Raw genomic sequence first — 23,555 nt, 5'->3', positions numbered from 1 at the left:
ATGAAGCAGCAGGTCAATCCATCTTCTGAGGTATAAGTTAAAGGCTATGCGCTGGGCTGTCAGCTGTCCGCTACCTGCCACTGCTGTGTAGTCACTCCGCCTGCCACAACGCCGTCATGTCCTGCATGTTTATGTGTCTTTGAATATGGGCCCCAGGGTGACTAGCCAACTAATGGGTATCCAAATAAGTAAACTAAAACTGTCAATCACGACTGTCTTCTACAAAACAGAAAGGCATGAACTTATTCATAAATTCTAAGTATATTCATGCTTTGTATATTTATGTTGAATTTATACGTCTTAAGGGGAGCGTAAAATAACAGATGTGCCACAGCACATACTGCGATGTGGGATGTGGATACATTGTGCAATAGACAGCTCTTTCTCCAGTGTGTCACCTTCCACCTTGTAGATTTATAAGGAATGAACATGATGACTTTGCTCCCAAATTATCCCAGTATGCCTGTGAAAAATCCAGATAATCTTTTAATGGCCTGAGTTGTCGACTGTCTCATTGCGCAGCTCATAAATCTGGAAGTGGAGAAAGCGCCCCTCGGCAGCTCTGGGTCCCCTCGACTATTTTCTGTCTGAAACTGGAACCCTTCGAAGTGAAATGAAACAAGTGCTGCTATCTCGGAAGAAGGGGAAACTGTGAGTCTTTACTTTGTCCGAGAGATTTCCAAAGTCCTGCTGGTAGGCTGGTAGTTACGGGGATATGGCTGCAGCAGTACAGGTACTGACAGGAAGCTGACAGGAGTATAGGAGTAATCCAATTCTCTGTATTTTCTAGATAGTCAGTTGTATTGATGTACTTAAAAATCATACATTTTGTAACATTTTCTGTGATTATTTGGTTAATTTTGAAAACAAAAGATGCTAAGTTTACTTTTTTGTTAATTGGAAACAGGGGCAACCTTAAGGAGGCACAACAGAAAACACTCTTTGAACATGGACACATTTAAGAGCTGTAGTGGAATTAAAATAGCAAAATACTGAAGAAATTCACTCCAGTAAAAACATTCTTTTCTTTCCATTTTTGTGCCTTGTTACCATGAAAAATGAAAAATATCATGTTTTATATGCGGGAGTGCTTTCAATTGAGGACCACAGTCAAATTGAAACCCATCTACTGTTTAAATGACATGAAAACCTTGACCACTGCATTAACTTTTTCAAGGCTAGATAACTTTAACTCTCTGTACCTGGGCATTGGCCAGTCCTCTGTCTCATCTGTTGCCTAATTTTGCAGCAAGACTCTGAGGTGGCACCAAGAAATGAAACCCATTATACCTGTACTAGCATCCCTACACTTGATACCTTTTTTAATAAAAAAAAAAATGCTTTTAAGGTTCCGTATTTGTTTATAAAGCCATGCATGAGTTGGCACTTGGCAACATTTCACAACTTCTCTGCCTCTACTCTATCTCTGGGCCTCAAAAATCCTACAACAGCTGCTTTTAACAGTTCCTTAATTGAGGCTGGTGGGTAAGAGAGATTGGAACTTTGCAGCAGCAGCAGCTCCAAAGCTTTGGAATAGTTTTCTTCTTTTAATCAAATGTTCCTTTTCAGTTTGATCTTTTAACAAAAAATCTCCATGTTTTCAATGGCTTTTGGTTGCTCTTAATGGTACGAATATTTACGTATTCTAAATTAGTTTTATCTAAGAATTTTATTACACGTTGTTTTCCTGCTGTGCTGTGTTTTTTCATTTTTCCAAATTAATTTTGCAAGTCGTTGTCCCGTCTTATTTTTTTGTACACTCTAAAACATAATTCAAGAGACCTTTGTCCACCACTTAATTAAATCTATAGTAGCCACGATTTAAAAAAAAAAAAAAAAAAAAAATTAAAAAATCCAGCTTATTGATTCAGACAAACCTTTTAAGTCGCAAACATTATTTTAAGGGCTTGGGTTGACATAATAACATTTGTACTTGTAACAACCTAACATTTAAGGTTATTTAAACTTAAATGTTGGCGTCAGTTGATTTAGAACTAAATTCAAGTTGAAGTGACTGAATGAAAATAGCTTAAGAGCTTAATTTTACTTCACTTTAATTTCAGGATTTAAAGTCCATCTTGTCCCGCCCAAGTTAAAATGCTTGGACAGTTTCAGACAGTTAAAATACCTTTGATTGTAGAGGAAAAGCTAATTCCCCCAACTCAATTTAACCTGTTGCTTGAACATAAGTAATTTCATTGGAAGTTGTCATATCATTTGCAGCACTTTGGTCAGCTCAGGTTTTTTAAAATCTTGATATGAAACTTGAGTTGAAGTATTTGAAAGTGAATTTATTTTTACACAATGTTAGCTGCTGCCCTGTTTCCAATCTTTATGCTATGCTAAGCTAGCTAGCTGGCTGCTGGCAGTGTCTTCATATGACATCTGTATGCACATAAACATGTGCAGTACTTTGGTCAATTCAACTGAAATGTGCTATATACATAAACTTAATTTGAAATGTGATTTTAAGTCTTGGAAGGTGGATTTTATTTTTTATTTTTTTTTTTAAATCAAGGTTAGCTATCATTCTGTTTCCAGTCTTGCTATGCTAAGCAGTAGCTCCAAATACAGACATGAGAACTGTATCAGTCGTCCTATAAAACTCACACATAATTCCCAAAATGTTGGACTTTTCCCTTTAAATTAAAGTTGGCACTCGGAGAAACAGTCATTAAGGTATTATCTATTTTTATCTAACACTAGCCATGATAAGCTAATGGCCGACTGGACCAAGTTTCAGGAAACCCCCCTGAGTGAGTGTGAGTGTGTGTGTGTGTGTGTGTGTGTGTGTGTGTGTGTGTGTGTGTGTGTGTATGCAGGGCAAAGCTAGCTGTCACCCTGTTTCCAGTTTTTATGCTATGCTAAGCTAACCAGCTGCTGACAGACATGAAAGCTGCTCTGTCATCTCATAAAACTCAGGCATAATTCCAAAATGTTACCTGTTCTTTTAAATGTGAAGTTGGCGCAAGAGGAAAACAGTCATTAAGATATTATCTACTGTTAGCCAACATTAGCCTCTGTAAGCTAATGGCCTACCAGACCAAGTTTTAGAAAACCGAGTGTAACTGTGTACTTGCAGCCATCCCAACCGTGAAAGTCGGAAACCCCAGTAATCACTTCAGTTTAAGTTGGAACACTTCACACACATGTCGCACACACAATAACACATAAATAGCAACTCATAATTTATCATTTCAAACAACACACCCATTATTGAGCCTTTGTTGATGTACTTAAGTTTTGTCTGTAGCACACACATTTAGTTAACTTTTCTATTGTAAGTTGTACTTACTTTTTCTTTGTTGTACCGGTGCTGGGGTATCTGGTTGTCTTCTGCTGTGGTCATCTGACTAGTATTGAGCAAAAGCTGCTGTCCGGGGAGCAGCAGGGTTTTATACCAGAGCTGCTAATCAGACCATACCAAGTGTCTGCCAGTTCAAGGGGTGGACGGGATTTATTTGATTTAAATGTTACTTTATTCATTTGATTTGTGTCGAGTAATTACATATATTTTAGGTTTGTGTATTGTAATTCTTTGTTTTAGTAGACTAGTTGTACTGTTTTGTGCTTTTTGTTGTTTGTTTAGGTGTTTTATGTTTCACCTATTGTTTTGCCAGCCAGTATATATCCCCTTTTGTTTAATGTGTTTCAGGTCTGAGTTTTTTTGATCAGTGCAGTTGTTTTGGCTTTTTTTTTTTTTGTTTTTGGCTTTTTTTAATTTTTTTTCTTTTGCCTTTTTTTTTGGGTTTGATTTTGTTTTTGTTTTTGTAACTTTGTTTGGTCATTTTTGGGTGAAATAGAAACCATGTTTTTGAATTCATAGGCAAGTCCTGGTGCTTTGCAGCTAGATCCCTCTCAGTATTGAATTGACCAAGGGAGCTTGTACTGCTTGTGACTTCAATTGTACATGTGTCAGAAGAGGAATGTGCTCTTTCCGTTCTTCAAAAGTTACACAGCTTATTTAAATATTGCACAATTTCATGAGAAAAATGTAGATGGGTTTGAAAACTGTGAAGCAGAAAGAATGTCAGACAACTTTAGGTTCATCCAACCTGGACCACAAATTCTCCTCAGTACTGTAGAGAGACCTAGAAAAAGGACAAGACAGACAAAAGGCAGAACTCAGAGGAAGAGGAGGCCACATGCTCATACACTGACGGAATTATTATATCACTGTAATCATGCTGGCCTTAAAGAAATCCCCTTCTTAAGTATGAAGGTGGACAGAATCCACAGGCCTCATTCTGTTCAGGAACACATACCAAAGCTCAGCAGAAGCCAAAGTGAGGCTTCAGCGAGTCCGTCAAATCGAGTTGGTGTCTTCCAAAGTTACAGTTGTTTTAGTGCAACATTTCCTCTTTGTGTTATGATCTGTCCTCTGCGGCGCGGGCCAGAAACACTGTCCAGGGAAACACAGATTGAATTTGTACCGAGAGGACTGCAACTTTGAAAAGACGCTCGCTTGATTTGATTAACTCACAATGCTGAAGTCTTGGATTTCTTTCTTTTTTTTTTTTGGCTTCTTCTGATGCCATCAACACAAATACATTTTTGGAAATACGTCAGTCACACCAAAGCCATGTTGTGTTAAAACGGCGACGCTGGAGAAGTTCGACAGATTTTCTTAACAGGGGTTCTGCTGCACATCCAACCCCCCAACTCTGACATGACCCAACCTTAGAAGCACATGGAATTCTGGGGTCTCATAAATAAACAAATAAACACATTTCATTCGTGGAGTACTTATTCTAATTACAGCCCTGGACTTGTGCTGAGCAGTCTCTAATTTTTCTCTGAGCACAGAGACTTGCGGAGCCGTCTGCGGCAGACCAGCAGTCGGCAGATGTAATTACCACATCATCTCTGGTCCCTGGTACACTGGGAGAGAGGGAGGGAGAGAGAGGGAGACACCGAGGGAGAAAGAGGGAGAGAGAGAGATTGATCCTGGTAAACAATAATTAGGGCTGGGGAGGGTGTATTGTGGGACGTGTACTAGGTGGGACAGAGTAAAGAGGGAAAGAACAGGGAGCGAGGAGACAGGCAGGGATCATGGGCAGATGAAAGCGTCTGGGACAGAAAGCCCCACTGAGAGGGTGAAAGTTAAAATTATTATCAAAGCCCACACATCAGGGCTTTATTTAATGCTTAGTTTCGTCACTGATTCAATTTTTTTTTTTTTTTTAGAGTAATGTAATTTAATTTCCCAGAACTCAAGGAAAAAAAAAGGCACAAATATTCACACAAAACAGAACGAGTGAATCTTTGGTTTCTTGTTTGACAGATGATTTAAATATGAGTTAATTGACTTTGAGCTGTTGTGAAATGCCTCTCAAGTTCATGTATTATGGCGGTCTATTAAATCCACTCAGTGCATTTCCCATCATTTCAAAATTTTGCAGATTTGCTGTTTTTTTTTCTTTGTTGAAAAATTTGAACAACTGATTTGTTTACGTCCGTGTCTGCCAGCTTGCAGTCGCCTTACTCCCTGCAATTTCACTGGCTCAGGCCTACTTTTCTTGGCACGTCGTCGTCACCCGCAATCAGTGGACGAGTGTGAAACCATTGGCAGGAATGTGTGTCGTGTGATTCCCGTCCTCAGAGATGTGCATGAGATACAAACAAGCCCCGAATCCACTCGCGAGTACTTTGCTTTATAGCGCCGCTTTTGTTCATACATTATGTCTGACTCAAACATCAGGGTCACGCAACGGTAAATACACAGAACAGCACAATTACTCGTGTCATTGTATTTTCATGTGTGGAAAATGCAGGTGTCTTTTAATGCACCATCAGGCTCGTTGGCTGTTTTAGGGCAGGTTTAATTTTTTGTGCATGTTACGGCTGAAGGAATCACCCCTATAGGACCTTTGTCAGAGCTGTTTCAGGGGAGAAAATAGTACCTACTCTGTCTTAGGTACTTCTGAGCGGCCCTGAAAAGCTGCATCAAGTGCCCTCTCTTAGTTCTGTTCAAGTGCGCAGTCATCTCCTCTCAGTATCAACATTAAAAACGTAAAAATGTCCATAGACAAACACGACAAACAGCAATGGAGGAACCACCTTGGTTCTTTCTGCTGTTCTGTTTCTATGTACTCACAGAGCTGGAGTTATGTCCAGCAACTATACTTTTGTTGTTTTTTTGCAGTTGCAAAATTATTGCGTAACTTGTGAGTGCGGTGGATCCCACACTACGATAGAAAAAGAAAAGCTCAAAGGGCCGATTAAGGGTTCATTACTGTAAACATTCGAACTACCTCATACCTGTCAGTGGAAAAGTGCCCATTGGATTTCTTCTGAGGTTAGTTGCTAGATCCTTCCTGGAACTGTTTGCTTGACAAGAGCTTGTGGACACAAATGGTAGAATTATAATAGAAATATAAAGACAACAATGAAGACCCCTTCCTGTGAAAAAATCCAATTATTCTTTTTGCCTTCCTCTTATCCCTAATGAGTAGAATAAGTAGTTAACACCATTGCCAAGCATTTCTACCTTGAAACTGCAGTATGTTGATGACCGTCTCAAAAACACAGATTCTGACCTCTAGAGTTTCGTACGTGACAAATATAAGGCAGCAGTTCTGTGAAGGCCTGATTAGGAGGCTATACCTGTAAACTGCCTGGAGTTCCAACAGTGGAAAGGCGCCTATTTGTGTAATTTGCCTAATTTTAATATTTAACAGCACAACTTTTTGTCCCAAGGTTAGTTCCTAAGATTAGTTTCTTCACTTGGTCCTAAAAACTCAATGCTTGAAAGGAGCTAGAGGACAGAAGTGTTACAATTATAATAAATATAAGCTTTTGTTTTCCTTTTTAACATATCCATATCGTGTTTCTTATGTACTCGAAGATGAACCATGAGCGAAATAAGCAGCCATTACAATTGATTAGCATTTCTGCCTTAACACTGCAGTGTTCTGATGACAATCTCATAAAAAGAGATTCAGACGTCCAGGGTTTCTGACATAAGAACCAATCCTGTGAATGGCCAGTTAGGGGGCCGCGCCTATCAACATTCAGCATTCAACCTTCATGAATCTGTCCCAAGTTCCAGCAGTGAAAAGACGCCTATTGGTGCAATTTGTCTAAATTTCATAGCTCTTCGAAACTTTTCGGCGGAAGTTTAGCTCCTAAGATTAGTTTCTTCCATAGATCCTACAACTATTTGCTTAGAAAGTGCTCTAAAAAACGATGGTTCGGTACAAGACTGTGTCATTCACTGTAGGAAACGTAAGCAACTACCCAGAGAGCCACAGACACTCAGGGCTCCTGGAAGCCCCTTGTTTGCTGTGTGCTACTTGTTTGTAGTAATTTGATCAGCTGGAAACATGTTTCTCAGAATGTAAAGCACAATATAAACTGAAAGAAGAAACAGTCTTAATGGAACAATATACTCAATCAGACTGATGTCCAACCATTTATGTGATTATCTGAGACCGTCAGTCACTGTGATTGGCCAGCTGTGTGGAGGTCAGAGAGCAGCCAGAGCTTGAACTCTCTTTGTTTCATTCTTGACACAACTACTTCTGTCACTTTTCATGTGAACAACCCAGAGCAACACTGTGAATGTGTTCCTGGGGAGAGTGTCTGAAAGTGTGTCGTGTCACTCCTGCATTTAAATAATATCGCAAGAGGCCCATTGGGGGTCCAGAGCTCATTTATGCTCTTGAGGTGACCTGGTTAATGTGATTAATCTGGCCTTGGTAAATGTTATAACCTTACATATAATCTACAAACTAACTTGACTGCCCTCGGATAAATATAGTTTATAAAATATTTTTTATTGAAGGGCTGCAGCTAAAGAATATTGTCATTTACGTAATGTTTTCAAATGTGTTTACCAAAATGTGAAAAAAAAGTGAAACTCTTCACATTTTTGAAAAAGCAAACATTTGTTTCTGATAGAATAAAAGTACATGACAGAGAAAATGTGCATTTTTAGTTATTTTTTTCAACAAAAGTATCAATAGATGCCATTTTGTTTAAAGGAAAACGTAACTACACCCTTGGTTTTAGAAACTGGTATTGCCCCCTTTAGCAGAAATAACTTCTTGTAGGCGTTTTGCATGATTGTCCAGTCTGTAAAATTCCCTCAGTTGCAAGATGTCTGAGGGTTTTGTTTTGTTTTTTTTCGCATCTTCTGTCTGTTTCAAATCCCCTTGCAACATTTTAATGGGATTCAAATCTGGGCTTTGACAGTAACCTTCCATCTCTTCTTTTTTTTCCCTTAAAAATAATAATAAAAAAACATTCCTTGGTTGATTTGCTTGTATGCTTACCATTGTTATCCTGTTGAAAGGTCCACTTCAGGTTCAATTTCAACTTTTAGACAGATGGCCTTACATTATCCTTGAGTCCTCTTTGATATGATGCAGAATTCATAATTGAATCAATGACTGCAAGCTGCCCAGAGCCTGAGGCAGCGAAGCAACTCTAAACCGTAACATTTCCACCACCAGACCTTATAGCTGATATGAGCTGCCTTTAGTCTGCACCAAACATATACTGTTACTGTGACCAGACAGCTGTATCTTAGCTTCATCTATCCTGAGCACATTATTCCAAAAGGCCTTCTCTTTGCATGGCAAATTGTACTGTCGCTATGATGTTATTTTTGGTTCTTTGTAGGCTTTTCCTGCAGTTTCTTTCTGATTGTAGCTGCACATACTTTGATACTAGCAGTTGCGAGAGTAACCTGCAGATCCTGTGATGAAATTTTGGGGTTCCTGAAGACTTCTTTTTGCATCAAACAGTCTGCTCTTGGACTGATTTGGAGATGGCGGCCAGTTGGGGAGAAATTGGCAGTCATTTGACATCTACACCACTTCTAGATGATTTTTGCTAAGTAGGATGATTTATTTCAAATAATGAGGAGATCTGTTTAGGTCCATTGCCAGACTCATACACAACCCTTTTTTCCTTTCTGAAGGCCTCAGGGAGCTCTTTAGATTTTAGATCCTCATACTTCAATAGGAAAAAGAACAGAAAAGGTTTAAAATAAGACAGTTCTACTGATTTGGTGCCTAATCTGGAACCCCTTATCCTTATATTATGGATTTAAAGTTGTGTTAAACGCAAGAATTTACCCACTTTCAGCTAATAAGTGACCGATCTGTATTTCTTTAGTTATCTAAATTATGAAAAAATCCACAAAATCTCCATTTTATGTCATCATCTTTATTAATAGGGCACTGTTTCGAAGAGAATCAAATGTTTGCTCGTTCAGATATGCTGAAAAACTCAACAATGTGATGCACTTCTTTTTTTTTTCTTTTTTTTTTACATCAAGTACTCAACAGTTAATGCTCAAGCCATTACGTTTGTTCTCACGCAGGGAAATGGGAAAATACCACATGCATCCCGAGACCTCACACACAGATGCTTGGAATAAAGAGTCACCATCTTGTGGGGTAGGTGGAGTGTCGGGGGGGGATAAGACTTTACGGGAAGGAATATCTCCCCAGTGAGAGAACTGGCGAAAAACGCTGTGAGTGTGTGTGTGTGGGTGCACATGATGCATGCGTGCTACAACTCGGATTTTACAAACATGCATGAGAAGAATAGCATTTCGGTGATTCTCGCATTCCCGACATTCCTGCCTGCGAATTTCCAGGCAGCATGAGGCTCACTGTTCCACAGCTCTGACATCACAAGGGGGTTCCACTGCCTTCCACATTCTTCCTCCCGCTCTCTCACAATCCCACCCATATTTGGAAGTGAGAGGAAGGGAATCCCAGATGATGACTCAAAGGCTTCTGCTGCAGAGGGAAACTCTCTCCACATCTGTTTTCATGTGTGTGCATGTCTGCTGTGAGTGCATCGATGTGTACGTTACATCCCCGGGCTAGAAAAAAAAAAAAATGGTGTAGGGAATTCAAAATGGTTAATGTGGCTTCAACAGCTGTGTGAAAAAAACAGCCCATGTCTGTATCTATACAGAAAAAAAAAGTGGCACCCTAAATGACGTTGTCTTTCTATTTATAACCTGCTTCTCTTGGCAGCCATGACAGATAAAAATGCACTGTGGTGAATATGTGTCTTGAGATTGACTCATTTCTCCCTATAAATCCTCGAGACAGATGATGAAGAGAGTAAAAATACACCCCTCTGTAATGCACAGCACATGGTGGTGACATGAAAGCTTGAGGCTGAGTCAATATGTAAGCTGTAACCAGTCACTCTGCATTGGATGGCCACAAATGAGGCCACAGCGATAGATAGGACCACGGGCTGTTCAATGTGCTCAGCAGAGTGTGACCAACCATCTACAGCCTAATAACAGCAATAAACTCCTACCTCTAAAGAGAAGTTTACTGGTATCATCTTGGTTTTTTTGTGTGTGTTTTTAAAAAAGAAGAAATAACAAGCTTAAAAGTAAATTACCTAGAGAAGGAGGAAGTAGGGCTTAAGGGGGCTGTAGAAAGAACAGACATGGCTTTCGCTGTGTTGAAATTCTCTTTGTTGGATGCATGATTGATGAGGATTGTGGAGTTGGGTTTGGGAGAAGATAGAGGGGTCTTGGACTCCGGGTCTAAAGCCATATCGAGGCCTAAATTTAGACCCACTTTGTTCTCGTCTGCATGCTGGTGACAGAGGACTCGGCTCTCTGGGGTTGTCTGCGGTCTAACGTATCAGAAAGGCCGCTGTTGTTCTGCCTGGCAGTCAGAAACACAGACGTTCCCTCAAGCAGCCCAAAATGAAAGAAAGCTTTCATGGAATATTCTGTTTAGCTGCACAGACTGTTGTGTATGATACTCCCGGGACCCATAAAACAAGTAATTCACAGACAATATCTCACCCACGCTCTCTTTGCCACAGACTACAGCAACATAAATCTAACTGATTTCAAGGAGGAGCTGAAACTGTGTTCAAACGGTTTAGAGCATGTGTTGCTCAAATCTGGGCAAACGGGTCTGAAAGGCAACATTATTTCTAAATGGACAAAAGGAAGTGAAACAAAACACAAAAAAAACTGAAAACGCAACAAGAGGTGACATGAAAATGAACAAGTCGAAGCCATAAGTCCCCATGTGTGCACTCCAGTTTTCCTCTACATCATGTTGCCTCCCATGGGGACACTGTATGGTGATGTTTAAAAGCTCAGTCACCCAGCACACAAATCCCTCCCTTCCTCATTACCAAAACAAGCTAATTAAAAACCTGTTAATGGGCTGTGCTGTGGGTGTCTTTAGAAGAAAGGGAAATCAGCAGCACAAAAAAAAAAGCTATACAAACATATCAGAGGGACCCCCATACGGTTTAACAGATTGATGACACAGCTATAGTCATCTAATGGGGTTGAAAACACACACGAGCATCCTCCACATCCCCATTTGAGCGTGCACATAAACAGTGCAGGAGGAAAAAACAAGTGACTCACTGAAAACCAACTGGGACACACAGTGTCATATCCTGTGAGGGAGTGAGAGATGCCCTCCTCTTATTGAAGGACAGATGGATCCCCCAATCTGTTAGGTGCCAGTGTGCCAAAGGACAACTGGCCACCAAACATCTCGCACCTGAGACTTCAAACCCAGACCATTTCAGAAATACCAGCTAACTGACTGCTCCCGAAGCTGTGCAGGACAAACCTCAACGTTATCATAGGCTGTGTTTCCAGTAGAAGCTCGTGGGCGACCTCTAGCGGCCGCGCGGGAAATCTACATGTTGGCATGACGTCAACGCGGAACGTACCACTGGATCGAAAAACAGGTGTGAAGATATCGAAATAAAAGTGCTATTTTCGCCTTTTATGAGTTTTTCTCAACACAATAACATTTATTTAACTATAAAATAGTTAATTAATTTAAAGAAGTGGACAACAAACGAGCAGACAGCGCGTTATTAAATGTCGTGTTTCCTCCTGTGTGACATTCCCAGGAAGTGAACACGGAGAGGCGCCTTTTCTGAGCTCATGTTGTCAGGCAAAAAAGTAGCCACACCGTTAAGTAGGCCGACACCATTATTTAGGTCAAAAAGCATTAAATTTACATCACTAGCAAAGCACGAAAAGGGAAAGTCACCCCGCTAAGGTCACTAATACAACATGGCTGCTAAAAAGAAGCGAACGCCCAACGTACAAAATGACAGCTGGGTTGTCGTGGCTGCAGGTAGGTTAGACAGTGTGTGCTAACTATGCTAGCTCGCTGCGTACGTTGGAAACCACAGCAAAGTTGTTGAACCTTGATATCATACTTTCTGCAACAAACAGTGGAACTGTTGGCCTTTGTGTTAGCTAACGGAGCCGTAAATACAAGTTTCTTCGTGCAAATGGAGTTATTATTGATGAGCTGAGCGTTATTACACCTTGAGTTATCGTGTCCCTAACTTTTGTTTTGATGTCCACAGACTCTGTCATCGACACACAGAAGCACGACAGTGATCCAGCTTTCGTGAGACTAAGGAATCCTTTAACAGGTGCAACTCTATTCTTATACATCGATCTGCACTAAGCAAAAGTATGAACGCAGCATGCAGATGATCTTCTTTTCTGATTTCGAGAAAAAGTGAAAACAGTCTCTTTGTTATGGTTTAGTCAGTTGTGCATAAAATGTTATCGAGCTGTTCAACTGATGACACCGCTAACTTATCCACACCCCAGTCGACTGTGGTTTTAAAGGATCAGACAGTGTCACTAGTACACAGTGACTGTACAAGGCCACGTTAAAATGCAGCTTTATTCAAATGACAAGATGCAGACAGATGGCAAGAGACAGACAAGAACGGACTCCTGGCTTGCTGGATGCTGGCATGTCAGTTCAAGCCAAAGCCAGGCACTTGAGTGTCCACAACTTCACCATTTCTCATCTAAGAAACAGCATGGTACGACAGAGAGTCTGCCACATGATGCTCTGGATGGTGGAGCCTGATAATGTAATCATGTCCCTTAAAAAATCTGCCAACTTCTCCAAACCCTTCAAGGATGAGTGGGACAGTATTTCACAAACCAGCATGGAAAACCTTGTACACGATGTGTTGCAGACGTGTGACTCATTACTCACTTATGATTTCCTATATAGTGTGTCCTTGGTTGTTTCATGACTTCCATTCTGTTGTAGAAACGCCATGTGTTGGAAGAACAAGTACTTTCCTCTTTTCTTCTTGTTCACAAAGCATCCATAGAATTTTATAAAATGTCAGGCTGTGTCTATATTTTTGCTCAGTGTACTTCTACAACTAACAGTTCTCTCATGTGTCATCTATTAACTCTCACGTAGTACTGAACTATCAGCAAATCGAAGACGAATAGGAGAATTAGAAAAGATTCACATAAAAAGATACATATAAACATTTTGATCTTGTTTCTGCAGGCTATGTAGTCGTTATAACTCATTGATGGCTTTGTTACTCTGCATTACTGTGACATTTGATGCTATTGATCATGGTTTTGAAATCGTTAAACGAGCAGAGTGTGTGGGTATTTCTAGAATGGCCTTGGATTGACAACCTGTGGTTTACCTCACCGATCAATTCCTGAACCAATTCTGTTCTCACTGTATATGCTGCCATTTGATCACGTCATTTGTAAGCTTAACAGAGTGTATATTAATGGCACCCAGCTATATTTCAGTGAACAGCTTGACCCTACTATGGAGTTGCTTAACTGATGCTGCAAAACCTTTTACAGCTTAAACTAACAGCGAAGTGACCCAGAGCATCTCTGTAAGCAGCCTTTTGCTGGTTGCTCATACTCCCAAAATTCAGCTGAATTTAAATTCAGTTTCATTATATTACACTAAATCATAACATATAAAACGTGAGTGTTATTTATGGCAGTGGCCTAAGCTATGGACATTACACAAAGAATTAGTCGAGTCATTTTATTTCTTGAAGTTAATTTTGTTAACTGTGTTGAACTTATTAATGGTTTTATGCATAACTGTGTCTATGTTGTTGTTTTCCGCTGCAGTGAGACAGAATACAATAAATCACAGATATGAAATGTATTTTATGCTGCACAGAATATGATAATTGTAATTTTTTGATTGATGATTGGAGTGATTGCGATTAAGTAACAGAATTAACAGCTAGATGTAATCCTAACTCTTCTGCTTTATCAGTAAGTCGAAGTATAGTGAAAACTCAAAGAGTCAAATAGAGGAACAGTCTATATATTGTATTGATGACAAACCCAAAACTTAAACTCACAAAGCTCCTCCATGTTTCCGATATATTTGTGAACTGCAGTTGCAGAAGTGAGAGTAACACGGTTCCTTTTTTTTTTTTTCAATCCTGCAGATGCAGCATCCCTCTATATGCTGGGCAGTGGTGATGTTCAGCTGTATGAGGTCAAGGCATTTGAAGAAGACTTTCACTCCTGGTTTGTTGGCCAGACTGTACAAAGAGGTGGGTCTCGCATTCCTCATTATGCCGTAAACTCTGAATCAGCTTTATCACAGTTACAAACCCAGTTACAAAGTTGGCTCGTTTTACGTTTAATCGCCATCTGCAGTATTTGCCAAATTAAATAGTTTTGGACTCAGCGCAGACAGCAGCTTAATTAAACTAACAGATTCACTGAAGTGATGTCATCTGTTCAGAAAGTGCTGTTGTGTTGGTTCTAAACACTGACAGAAGCACTGAACATCATCTCCCTATATACAGTGTTTCTATGTTATGACACCATATGACAAGCGACACTGACAAAGAGGAACAACTCAAACAAATTACAACTAACTATCAGATCTGATTGACAAAGAGGTTCACATTCTACAAACTGGAATGAAATCTTATATGAAATTCTGATATATTGGTTATTACAAAATATTGGTGAAATTATTTCAAAGTGTTAATAAAGATAAGATAGTTTTTCAATGTTTACCTTTCTGATGACATGTTAAGCATGTGTCTTGTCTTAAATGTTATCTCTCCCTCTCTCTCTTTTTTTTTTTTGTAAACAGATGGGAGACTTATTTTTGTGACACCAATGGATCCCCTCTATCTCATTTTGCCATATTTGATTAAATCTGGCAAAGAGGTAAGAAACAGAAGTGTTACAGCTGTTGTTTCAGCGATACTTTCATAGCGGGGTACCACTCTGTCAGAGTGAAGCATTTGATTCCCACCTGAGCCTGAGTTCCAGCCTTTGTTAAAACTTCATGTATAACTTATTTTAAATACTAGTATTTGTAAATATACTGTAAATTAGCTATATTTTGTGGCTCCAACATGAGTAAATGTTAATCTCAGTCAGCTGCAGGAAAGTGAAAAGTTAGTAGCGCACATGTTAATATAGACTTACTTACTTGTGATTTAAAAAAAGAAGTAAATTACACAAATGTGTGTTGCTGAACTCCATTGTTATATCACTGCTTCTAATAAATTTCACCCAACACCTATTTATTCCCAGTGGCCCAATGCAGCCTTTGTTTTAACCCCTTCAAACCTTAGATGCCTTCTAAACACAGGCCGAGCACACACATATATTGAATCAGGTCTTATTGGTTTTATAGAAGTAGTCGTACGTTTTCAAATATATTGTTTGCTTTTTATTCAGCACTAAATCTGATCAATAGTTATATCTCAGGTGATGTTTTTCTCTGTGTTTAACTTGGTTTGGCATAACTATGTGAGTGTGGAGGAGTATCAAGCTTGGCTGTTATAAAGATATAAAATATGACAAATGTTAGAATGACACATCATAGTTTATTTGTTTGAAAATCTTCATTTCCAACAACTCTCAGGAGACACGCGCTTCTTCTCGAGATTACAATCGTATAGGATAGGTTAAAAATCCCCTTCTTTTTAAGGGTTGATTAAACCTTGATTAAGTTAAAGGTTAATTTTAAAAATTGGTTAGGGAAAAAAAACAGTCTTACATTATACTATGAGCTGAATATACACTGACTGTATAATTACTGTCATACCACAATACAGTCTGCATTAGTCAAACTCTACGGTACACTAAAGTGCAGAACAGTCCATCAAAAAATGTTCAGCAGAATTAACTGTGCATTGAATATATGTATAATTTATACACGGGAAGGCAGCGTACACTCTCATTAAAATCACATTACCTGTTTTATCTTTTATGTATTAATGTTACCTGCTGCTCAGGGCAAGTTCCAGCCTGTGGATCAAGTTGTTATGGATGAGGAATTCCCAGCGTGCTCGAGGCTGCTCAGCTGCACACGTTCCCTGACCTCTTTGCACCACATTGCTGAGGAAAAAGGTGAACTTTATTTTTTTTTTTGAAGTTAGTATCCCTCAGCTTCAAGGTTAAACTTAAATGCCCTTTTTGAAATGTTGTGCTTCGTGCTTCAAGAGGTGGGAGGCCTGAAGTTTCATCGATACAGTCAAGAGAGGACCATGAACTGGTTGAAGAAAAAGGTACTCATTAAATCATTTCATATAAAATTCAAACACATCTTTTTATGCTGATCCGAGGACAGTGTGAGATATTTTAACTGTGTTGCAACACAAAATATCAGGGAAACTGGGTTCATGTGAAAATGTGAAAATGCATCCTTGTTTTTTGCATAGTGGAAATGTATCGTCTTTTTTTTTTTCTTTTTGCAGGTGGAGAGGACGGTTACTGCCCTCAAGAAGAGAAATATCTCTGTGGGAGAAGGAGTGAAATCCGCAACATTTATCAGAGTCAAGCCAGATGCAGACAGCCATGAAGGTAGCTGGTTTTGACCTCAGACCACTGCATTGTTTAAGACATTAGAACTCTGAAATTTCCACGTCACCCTTCTATGAAAAGACAAGTTTCATTTTTGTCCCAGCATTTTTCCAACTTGGTTTTTGCAGCAGATAGGATGTCGACCAATAGATGGCAGTAGTGGTGTGTAGTATTTTTACTATAGGTTAATGATAAATCCCTGAAACATCTCCCCAACTTTCAGTTTGACTTTTAAATCACTCAACTATAAACTGTAGCAATATTTATGTGGGACCGTATTGGTTATCACTGTCATTCCCTCATCTCTATGATACAGAGGACTACCTACGCTATGCTCATGGGCTGATATCAGAGTACATCAGTGAAGACCTGAGCAAAGCCCTCCTCAAGCACTTGGGGTAAGTAAATGTTAATTAACATCATAACCATTATTAGTGCTCAGTCATAGCAGCACTCCAGATCAAGCAGGCCTGTTACTATGCTCCACAGATTACCAGAACTCACAAGCCCAAAGGAGACAGAACCTCCTTCCAAGGTATGTTGGCCTTTATGAATAAAGCTGCTGTAGCACTTTCTCTCAGTTCTGCATGCTGCCGAAGCCGCCGTGCACTTTCCACGTAGTCTTCCACCTCACTCTAGTTGCATGATTTCAAGGGGAAATTATCCTCAGTCACCGCTTGTGTGGTTTACAAAGGCTGCAGTGTGAGGTCGTCACAGCTAGCAGTGGTGTTTCAGTGGAAAGAACAAAAGTTTGGTGCTGTTTGTCATGAAAAGCATTTCTTACTTCCTCGTTTGGCAGAAGCGGAAACTTTCAGACCAGCCGGTGGAGGCTGAAGAAGACTACACCAAATTCAACAGTGCAGACTTTGCGCGGAAAGTGAGTGTATGCGGAGCAGTCTGCCTGAATAGATTAAACAGTTGTCGGAGGAATCGGTAGCTTTGCTGATCATTTCTTGTCAGTGTCTCAGCATGACCAAAGTGATCATTTGTTTGCTTTTATTCCTGGAGTATTTTTTTTTAATTCCAGTGTTTATTGTAGTTTTTTATTTGCTGGGTGCTTTCCTTAAGCTTTCTCTGTAAAGTGTACATATGGGCCAGTGGGGCTCACCTTGTGGAAACATGTTTTTTTTCCTCACATTGAATTGAAGTTCATGATATGTAATGAATTCTCTGCTGTCTCTGTGCAAGGTCATTGAGTTATATTGATTTTTTTTTTCCTTCCCTATTTCAGCCACCCAAAAAGATGACGGCAGCTCAGAAAACTCTGGCTAAGGTGGACAAGACGGGCATGAAGCCAATGTCATCCTTCTTCAGCCCCAAGGTCAAAGCAGAAAAGAAATGAATGTTTTATAGATTCTCATTTGTATACGACATATTTGTAATAAAGAAAAGAAAACGTATTTGACATAGTATTTTCATTTCAAATGAGGGGAAAGGTATAGTGGCTAGAAGTTTTGCATTATTTTGTTGACCTGAAGAATAATACAGTATCTTAAAATCAGAACACTAAGGCTAGGTATTATTTTTAGATGCTAGTATTTATAATTTTACTCAAGCAAAGGCTCTGAATTCTTCCTTTAACACGACCAAAATCTCAAACTTTTTAAAAGTCCTTCCCTCAGTAGTATCTAAGTTTTCCTGATGTTGCAGGCACCTATAAACTATTCTTTCATTCCTATTATATCATACATTTCACATCTGAAAACCAGAGCATAGAAAACCAGAAGTCTCGATTTTGATGGATACTGTAAAGGTGAGGTCAGGTTGAGGAATTTGTTGTTTTGACCCTTCGCGTTTAAGACCATTTCAACCTTAGAGTACAATAAGTTCAGCTGGTCTTCCGCTATTCAGACGGCTCAGCACTTTGACTTTACCTCGGCGAACCTCACTTAAATGAAACAGAGATTCATGCAAGTACTCTTTGACTTTCAGCTTGAAAGGAGCCATTGTTGCATTTTACAGTTTGCTTTGATACTTCAGAGGGATGCAGTCTCTCCTCAGGTCTGAACCATAAACTGTGCTCGTCAAAATTCCATATCCATCACAATATTGAACGCTTCTCTTATGTGGTTCAGTTCAAAAGCCCCTTTGAAAGAAATTCTATTAACAGATAGGTCAAAGTAATCTTTAGATGTTGGAAGAAATTAATTTTTATTTCAGACTATGTCGCAAAAACCATCCAAGCTGTATTCCTCTGTAAAGTGGCGTCCTATTGATATATGTCTGACATCAGCTGAGATGAATGTACGTTTCTTAAGAAAAACAAGTGATACTGAATAAGCCTTCTATGAATTCTCTGAAAAAGTCATAGCAGGAAAAGCACAGGTGTAAATTATAAAATTAGCGATGGCTAAATCCATTTAGCCCCTTCAGTTTCAGGGTCCTGGTGTTGAGCAGGTTGGGTCACTGTCACAGTTTATAAAGACTGGGCTATTATGTGTTTCTTTAAATGACAAGTCAAAATTTCTGCTGATAAATTGGCCCATTTTGAACCCGTAACTAATACATTTATCTCACCAGCTGGCCAGATTTTAGTGCATTGCCTTCATTCATATGAAATGTTTTAATGTCATTATTAATTGTCTGGACAGATTTTTTTTGCAGAGCATGGCGTCTGACCAAACAAATTAGGCTGAGCTCTGTGTCAGCGGTGTGGCAGTGCTGCAAGGTTTCAAATGTCCATCAAGCTTCACTGCTTTTTTAATTTGGGTTTGAAGCGCAGAGTCTGGAATGCACTCTCCACCACTTTGGGCAGGTGGATCGGGTTCCTCTGAAGTCGCAGTCTGCTGCTCGTGGACCCGCTCTGCTTTTTCTTCACCGGGGCGCGTTCGTTGGCACAGTCGTGAACCGCTCTCTGCTTGGAGTCGTCCGCGACCCGAGGAACCCGCAGGACCCAGTTAGAGTGGAGGTCGTGTTCGGCTGAGCTGGAGGCCACTGCGGGAGGGAAGAACATACGGCGAGAACCTTAGATGAGGCTGAAAGCGGTTAGTGGTGTTCACTCCTGGACCTGAAGGCCCAGAACGTCTCTGGCTTTAAGTCTGCGCAGCAACAGCTGAAATGAGACAAAGTAGCTGGTATAGGAAAATCACCTGGCCCTGAAGAGCTTTGTCAGTAATTGTATCTCGCAGATTATGTCTGTGGGTCTAATTAATACATTAACAATGGCTGCATTCAATTCAGGTGTGCCATTCAGGTCTCTGGCCTTGATGCATGCTGAGCCCTGATTAGCATTGTCACTTACACCAGTGCTGTTGTCGCAAAGGCAAACCAAACTGCTCCTGGGAGTATGTATATATAAATATTCTTTGCAAAGATAAAACTACTAAAATATCAAAGTTTTCATATCCCATCACAAGTAATTTCATTACATTTATAGAAGCAATTGCAGCTAAACTACATAAGCATCACAAGAAAACGACTGACCTCTTGTATAGTGTTAGGAGGTATTGGTAAATAAGGCCTTTATTTTACTATATTGCTACAAACAACAACTAGCACCATTATACACTTTGGGTGAAAATAATAATATATGAAAATAGTAATGAGGAAGCTGACATATAAGTGATAAAAAGCCTGATTCTCTTTTAAATCCAGCAGTATAAAGAACTATTTTTAATAATTATTGTGGTAGATCGGGTATTTGCTCAGACTGAAAATGAATTTGCACCATTAATAGAGTTTTTGACTTAATGTGATAAAGCTGATGTGTCCTGTCTTGACAGGTGCAACAAAACTGATTTAAAAAAGTATTCAGGCTAGTGCGTGTACACACCAACACAGGTAAACAGGACGATTAGTGAGAACACCTGCAGATGAATGGGGGTACAAGTGCAGTACTTGAGTGAATGCACTGAGTAACTTTGCACATCAAAAACTGACATCAACCATTTCAAAACTTATCACAGACCTTGATTCATTTATGCATATTTTTAATTAGGCTGCACACAGAGCGTTAAAGTACTCGTAATGCAGTTGGCCACTTTATGATTCAGTTGGAATTATTGATGCCTTAATGTGCAATCAACATTTTGAATGTAGCTTGTCCACATGGGGGCTAATGCCACACGTTTTTAAAAAAAAAAAATGTTTCATATGTAAAATCTGAATGAAAATCTCTAGAACTCCTCATAACTGGAGCTTTTATATTCATCTAGTGGGGTAAAGCAGCATAATAGGTACTCAAACACAGCAGTGCAAGAAGTGACTCATGACTAATCCCAGAGATTGAAAGAGTATTGAAATCCTTAAGTACAACACCACAATGCAGAAATACACCTACACAAAGTAAAACTCTGTATTTAAACATTCACTTAAGTAGAAAATAAGTGTGGCAGATGAACAGTCCCAGCAGTTCTTATACTTTTATACATTATATCATTGGTTCATTCATTCATCATTGTTATAAATAACACATGTAATCTGATTGGCTTATTATACGTGATCCAGTATGTCATAGTTCTGAAACCAGAGCTATATTTGGTTATACTAACCTACTTTTGTTTTTAACTAAGATTTAATGTTTTAAACATTACAACAAATCATTTTAAATTGTATTTTTATTTCTACACACACAAAAAGTTTGCAAACATTTTTTTTAGCACCTGGGCCACTCCACAAACAAACAGCAACAAAAAAACTGAATTACATGTAAGTAAAATATTTCAAACCTTTTTTTTTCATTTTAATTTAGATGATATCCAAAATCCATTACTATTAATATAATATTTTGAGTTTGAGTAGGAAACATTTTTGTTATGAAAACATCTGTAATTATACAAAATATCTTTTGTTAAAAATCAACAGTTTCATCTATTAAAGAAACAGGAAATATTTTTGAAATTGCATACATTTCCAAAAAATTATAACTTTATCAATATTCAAAGTTATACGTTTTTAATGTTCTTTTTCACTGGATGTAAAAGTTTTTGTAAATTTAATTGGCAATATTTTCATTCATTCAAAATTTCTATACAAATTTACAAAAAAAATGTAAAAAAAACCAAAACAAAACAAAGGTAGCATTTCTGAAATTCACTTTTTTCAGTAAATCAAACACAAAACAGAACAGACAAGCTGGCTTAATCTCCAAGAACTATTTTAGCTCCACTGTTATTTGCATCCACAGTGTTGGATGACCTCACTGAATCCCAACGTCATCACAGTTAAATACAGGTGTTTCAGACTCACCTATGAAATCCACGTCTGCGTGTCCATCGTCCATGTAAGGTTTGCGCTGAGGTTCACTGTCGCAGCTGGCGATAACTTCATCAAAGAACTGCAGCGTGTCCTCCTCGCTGGGGACCGGAGGGGCTGAGGGTTTAGCTCTCGGTATCTGTGGTTAAAAAGAGATAACATTTGTCTCTGATATTTCCTTCCACACGTTCAAGGAAAGATGATTTAAGCTTACCGGTTCTTGCTTTTTGGGCGGCGGGGGCGCAGGCTTCTTCTTGGAGGACACTGTGGCCTTGGCGTCGCTGCTTTTCAAGTCACTCACGCTCTTTGTGTACTGCCTCCTCAGAGCCACGAGTGCTTCCAGGTACTCGAGGCAGTTCTGGTTCTGTGAGTACAGCCATATCCTGTCCTCTTGTCTCTGATAGTAGTACAAGGTTGACTCGATGCTCACTGTGCTCTTGCTGCGTTTTAACGTGGATCCCCCGACCGTCTGAGTCCTCTCTCCCACCACCAGCATGGAGGTGCTGCGGACCAGGCGGACGGTGCAGGCGTTGTGGTAGTCCTCCTCGGCCTGAATCCCACCGCCATCCCGACCTCTGTTACCTTGCTGGTTGGGACGGAACACATTGTTGATCTTCCTAAACATCCCTCTAAATGCTCATGGTTACAGACTTGCCTTTAGATTCCTTTTTCTCTCTGTGTGTGGCTGCCATCCATGTGTGAAGATCATGAACAAATAATCAGCTGTTCACAGGGTCTCGTCGCTGTCCAGGGTGCTGAAATGGCCCTGTTGTGGTCATAAAAGCAAAAGCAGATCTGAGGCAGGTGTCTAACCTGATCTCAGCGTGTCTTTAATGTTATCGGATGTTGCTCAGCAACATTGCTGTAGCAACGGGTGGGTAACTCTACACTTTGTGCTACCATTACTACACAGCTGCAGTCCTGTGTCAGATAACCCACAGGAGACAAAATGCACAAAATAACAACCAACTTTGGAGCAAACACTTTACCTTTATAGTTTTGCTGACTATAGGTGTGAATCCACCTGTTTATAATAATCCTGATAATGATAAATTATCATAGGAATATATTATAGGCCCAACTGGGGTGGACGTTTCTTTCTTTCTTTCTTTCTTTCTTTTTCAATTTTAAATGTTATTAAATGAAAAAACACTGAATCTCTGAACGACCAATTCAGTTGTTTAAATGCCCTAGATGTTGTAACAAACTCCAGGATTCATATGATGTTGACTCATGTCTAAGGTTTCCTCGTCTAATCAATTATAAAGCACTCTCTCTCGTGTTTCATGTGCTGCTATTGTTGGGCCTCCCCGTCACAAGCAGACGAAAGCTAAAGAAAAGAGTCTCAACTGAAGCGAGTCATAAATGCAGACAAGGTGCTTTCATCTCGAGGGGGAGAGAAAAAAAAATCCCAGCCATAAATACAGTCTGAAACTTTCCATCCCTTTCACAACATAACTGATTTAGACTTCTCAAACTTCAGTTTAAAGCTATTACAGAGGAGCTCAAATCAAGTGAGGGAGGAAGAAAAAAAACAAAACACAATTGGTAAAAATGAAGTTATATTTCAAGGTCTGCAGACTCAGGTGACTTAACATTTACATGCTGAAGGGTAGGCAAAGTTCCAAGGAGGAAATGATGACTTGTGGTCGTGAAGTCACACTTCTGCTTTGCTGCAGACACACGACAGGAGGAGTGAAGCTCAAAGCTCTAAACAACAATCAGTCGACTACAAAGGTGC

At 39.5% G+C, this 23,555-nt stretch overlaps 2 protein-coding genes across 3 annotated transcripts; one reads left to right on the top strand and one right to left on the bottom strand.

Moving 5' to 3' along the window:
- The first annotated feature begins 11,893 nt into the window (after positions 1-11,893).
- On the top strand, positions 11,894-18,021 carry rnaseh2b (ribonuclease H2, subunit B). 2 transcript variants are annotated; one of them, XM_008289006.1, is made up of 11 exons: positions 11,894-12,107; positions 12,346-12,414; positions 14,236-14,343; positions 14,898-14,974; positions 16,054-16,168; positions 16,262-16,326; positions 16,516-16,621; positions 16,938-17,019; positions 17,111-17,156; positions 17,421-17,498; positions 17,853-18,021. In XM_008289006.1, the coding sequence occupies exons 1-11, from the start codon at positions 12,044-12,046 to the stop codon at positions 17,961-17,963; spliced, it is 921 nt and encodes a 306-aa protein (XP_008287228.1). In that variant the 5' UTR covers positions 11,894-12,043; the 3' UTR covers positions 17,964-18,021. The 2 variants fall into 2 exon arrangements, with proteins under 2 accessions (XP_008287228.1, XP_008287229.1); XM_008289007.1 differs by lacking the exon at positions 17,421-17,498.
- Positions 18,022-19,126: 1,105 nt separating this feature from the next.
- On the bottom strand, positions 19,127-22,324 carry c9h13orf42 (chromosome 9 C13orf42 homolog). The gene is made up of 3 exons (XM_008289005.1): positions 22,029-22,324; positions 21,809-21,953; positions 19,127-19,555 (listed from the first exon to the last, which is right to left on the bottom strand). Exons 1-3 carry the CDS (start codon positions 22,308-22,310, stop codon positions 19,311-19,313), a joined length of 672 nt encoding a protein of 223 aa, XP_008287227.1. The 5' UTR covers positions 22,311-22,324; the 3' UTR covers positions 19,127-19,310.
- Positions 22,325-23,555: the final 1,231 nt, after the last annotated feature.

This window comes from Stegastes partitus, unplaced genomic scaffold, assembly GCF_000690725.1.
Source record: "Stegastes partitus isolate 25-593 unplaced genomic scaffold, Stegastes_partitus-1.0.2 Scaffold587, whole genome shotgun sequence".
NCBI classification, from domain to species: Eukaryota; Metazoa; Chordata; class Actinopteri; family Pomacentridae; genus Stegastes; species Stegastes partitus.
This window is presented reverse-complemented; position numbering and strand designations above follow the sequence as displayed.

Excerpts from the sequence above, each read along its gene's own strand:
- rnaseh2b (XM_008289006.1), top strand. The coding sequence starts at position 12,044 with ATGGCTGCTAAAAAGAAGCGAACGCCCAACGTACAAAATGACAGCTGG. Across the intron at positions 16,327-16,515 it reads TGAACTGGTTGAAGAAAAAG|GTGGAGAGGACGGTTACTGC; the intron begins GTACTCATTAAA and ends TTCTTTTTGCAG. Across the intron at positions 16,622-16,937 it reads AGATGCAGACAGCCATGAAG|AGGACTACCTACGCTATGCT; the intron begins GTAGCTGGTTTT and ends TCTATGATACAG.
- c9h13orf42 (XM_008289005.1), bottom strand. The coding sequence starts at position 22,310 with ATGCTGGTGGTGGGAGAGAGGACTCAGACGGTCGGGGGATCCACGTTA. Across the intron at positions 21,954-22,028 it reads CGCCCAAAAAGCAAGAACCG|ATACCGAGAGCTAAACCCTC; the intron begins GTAAGCTTAAAT and ends TTTTAACCACAG. Across the intron at positions 19,556-21,808 it reads CGCAGACGTGGATTTCATAG|TGGCCTCCAGCTCAGCCGAA; the intron begins GTGAGTCTGAAA and ends TCCCTCCCGCAG.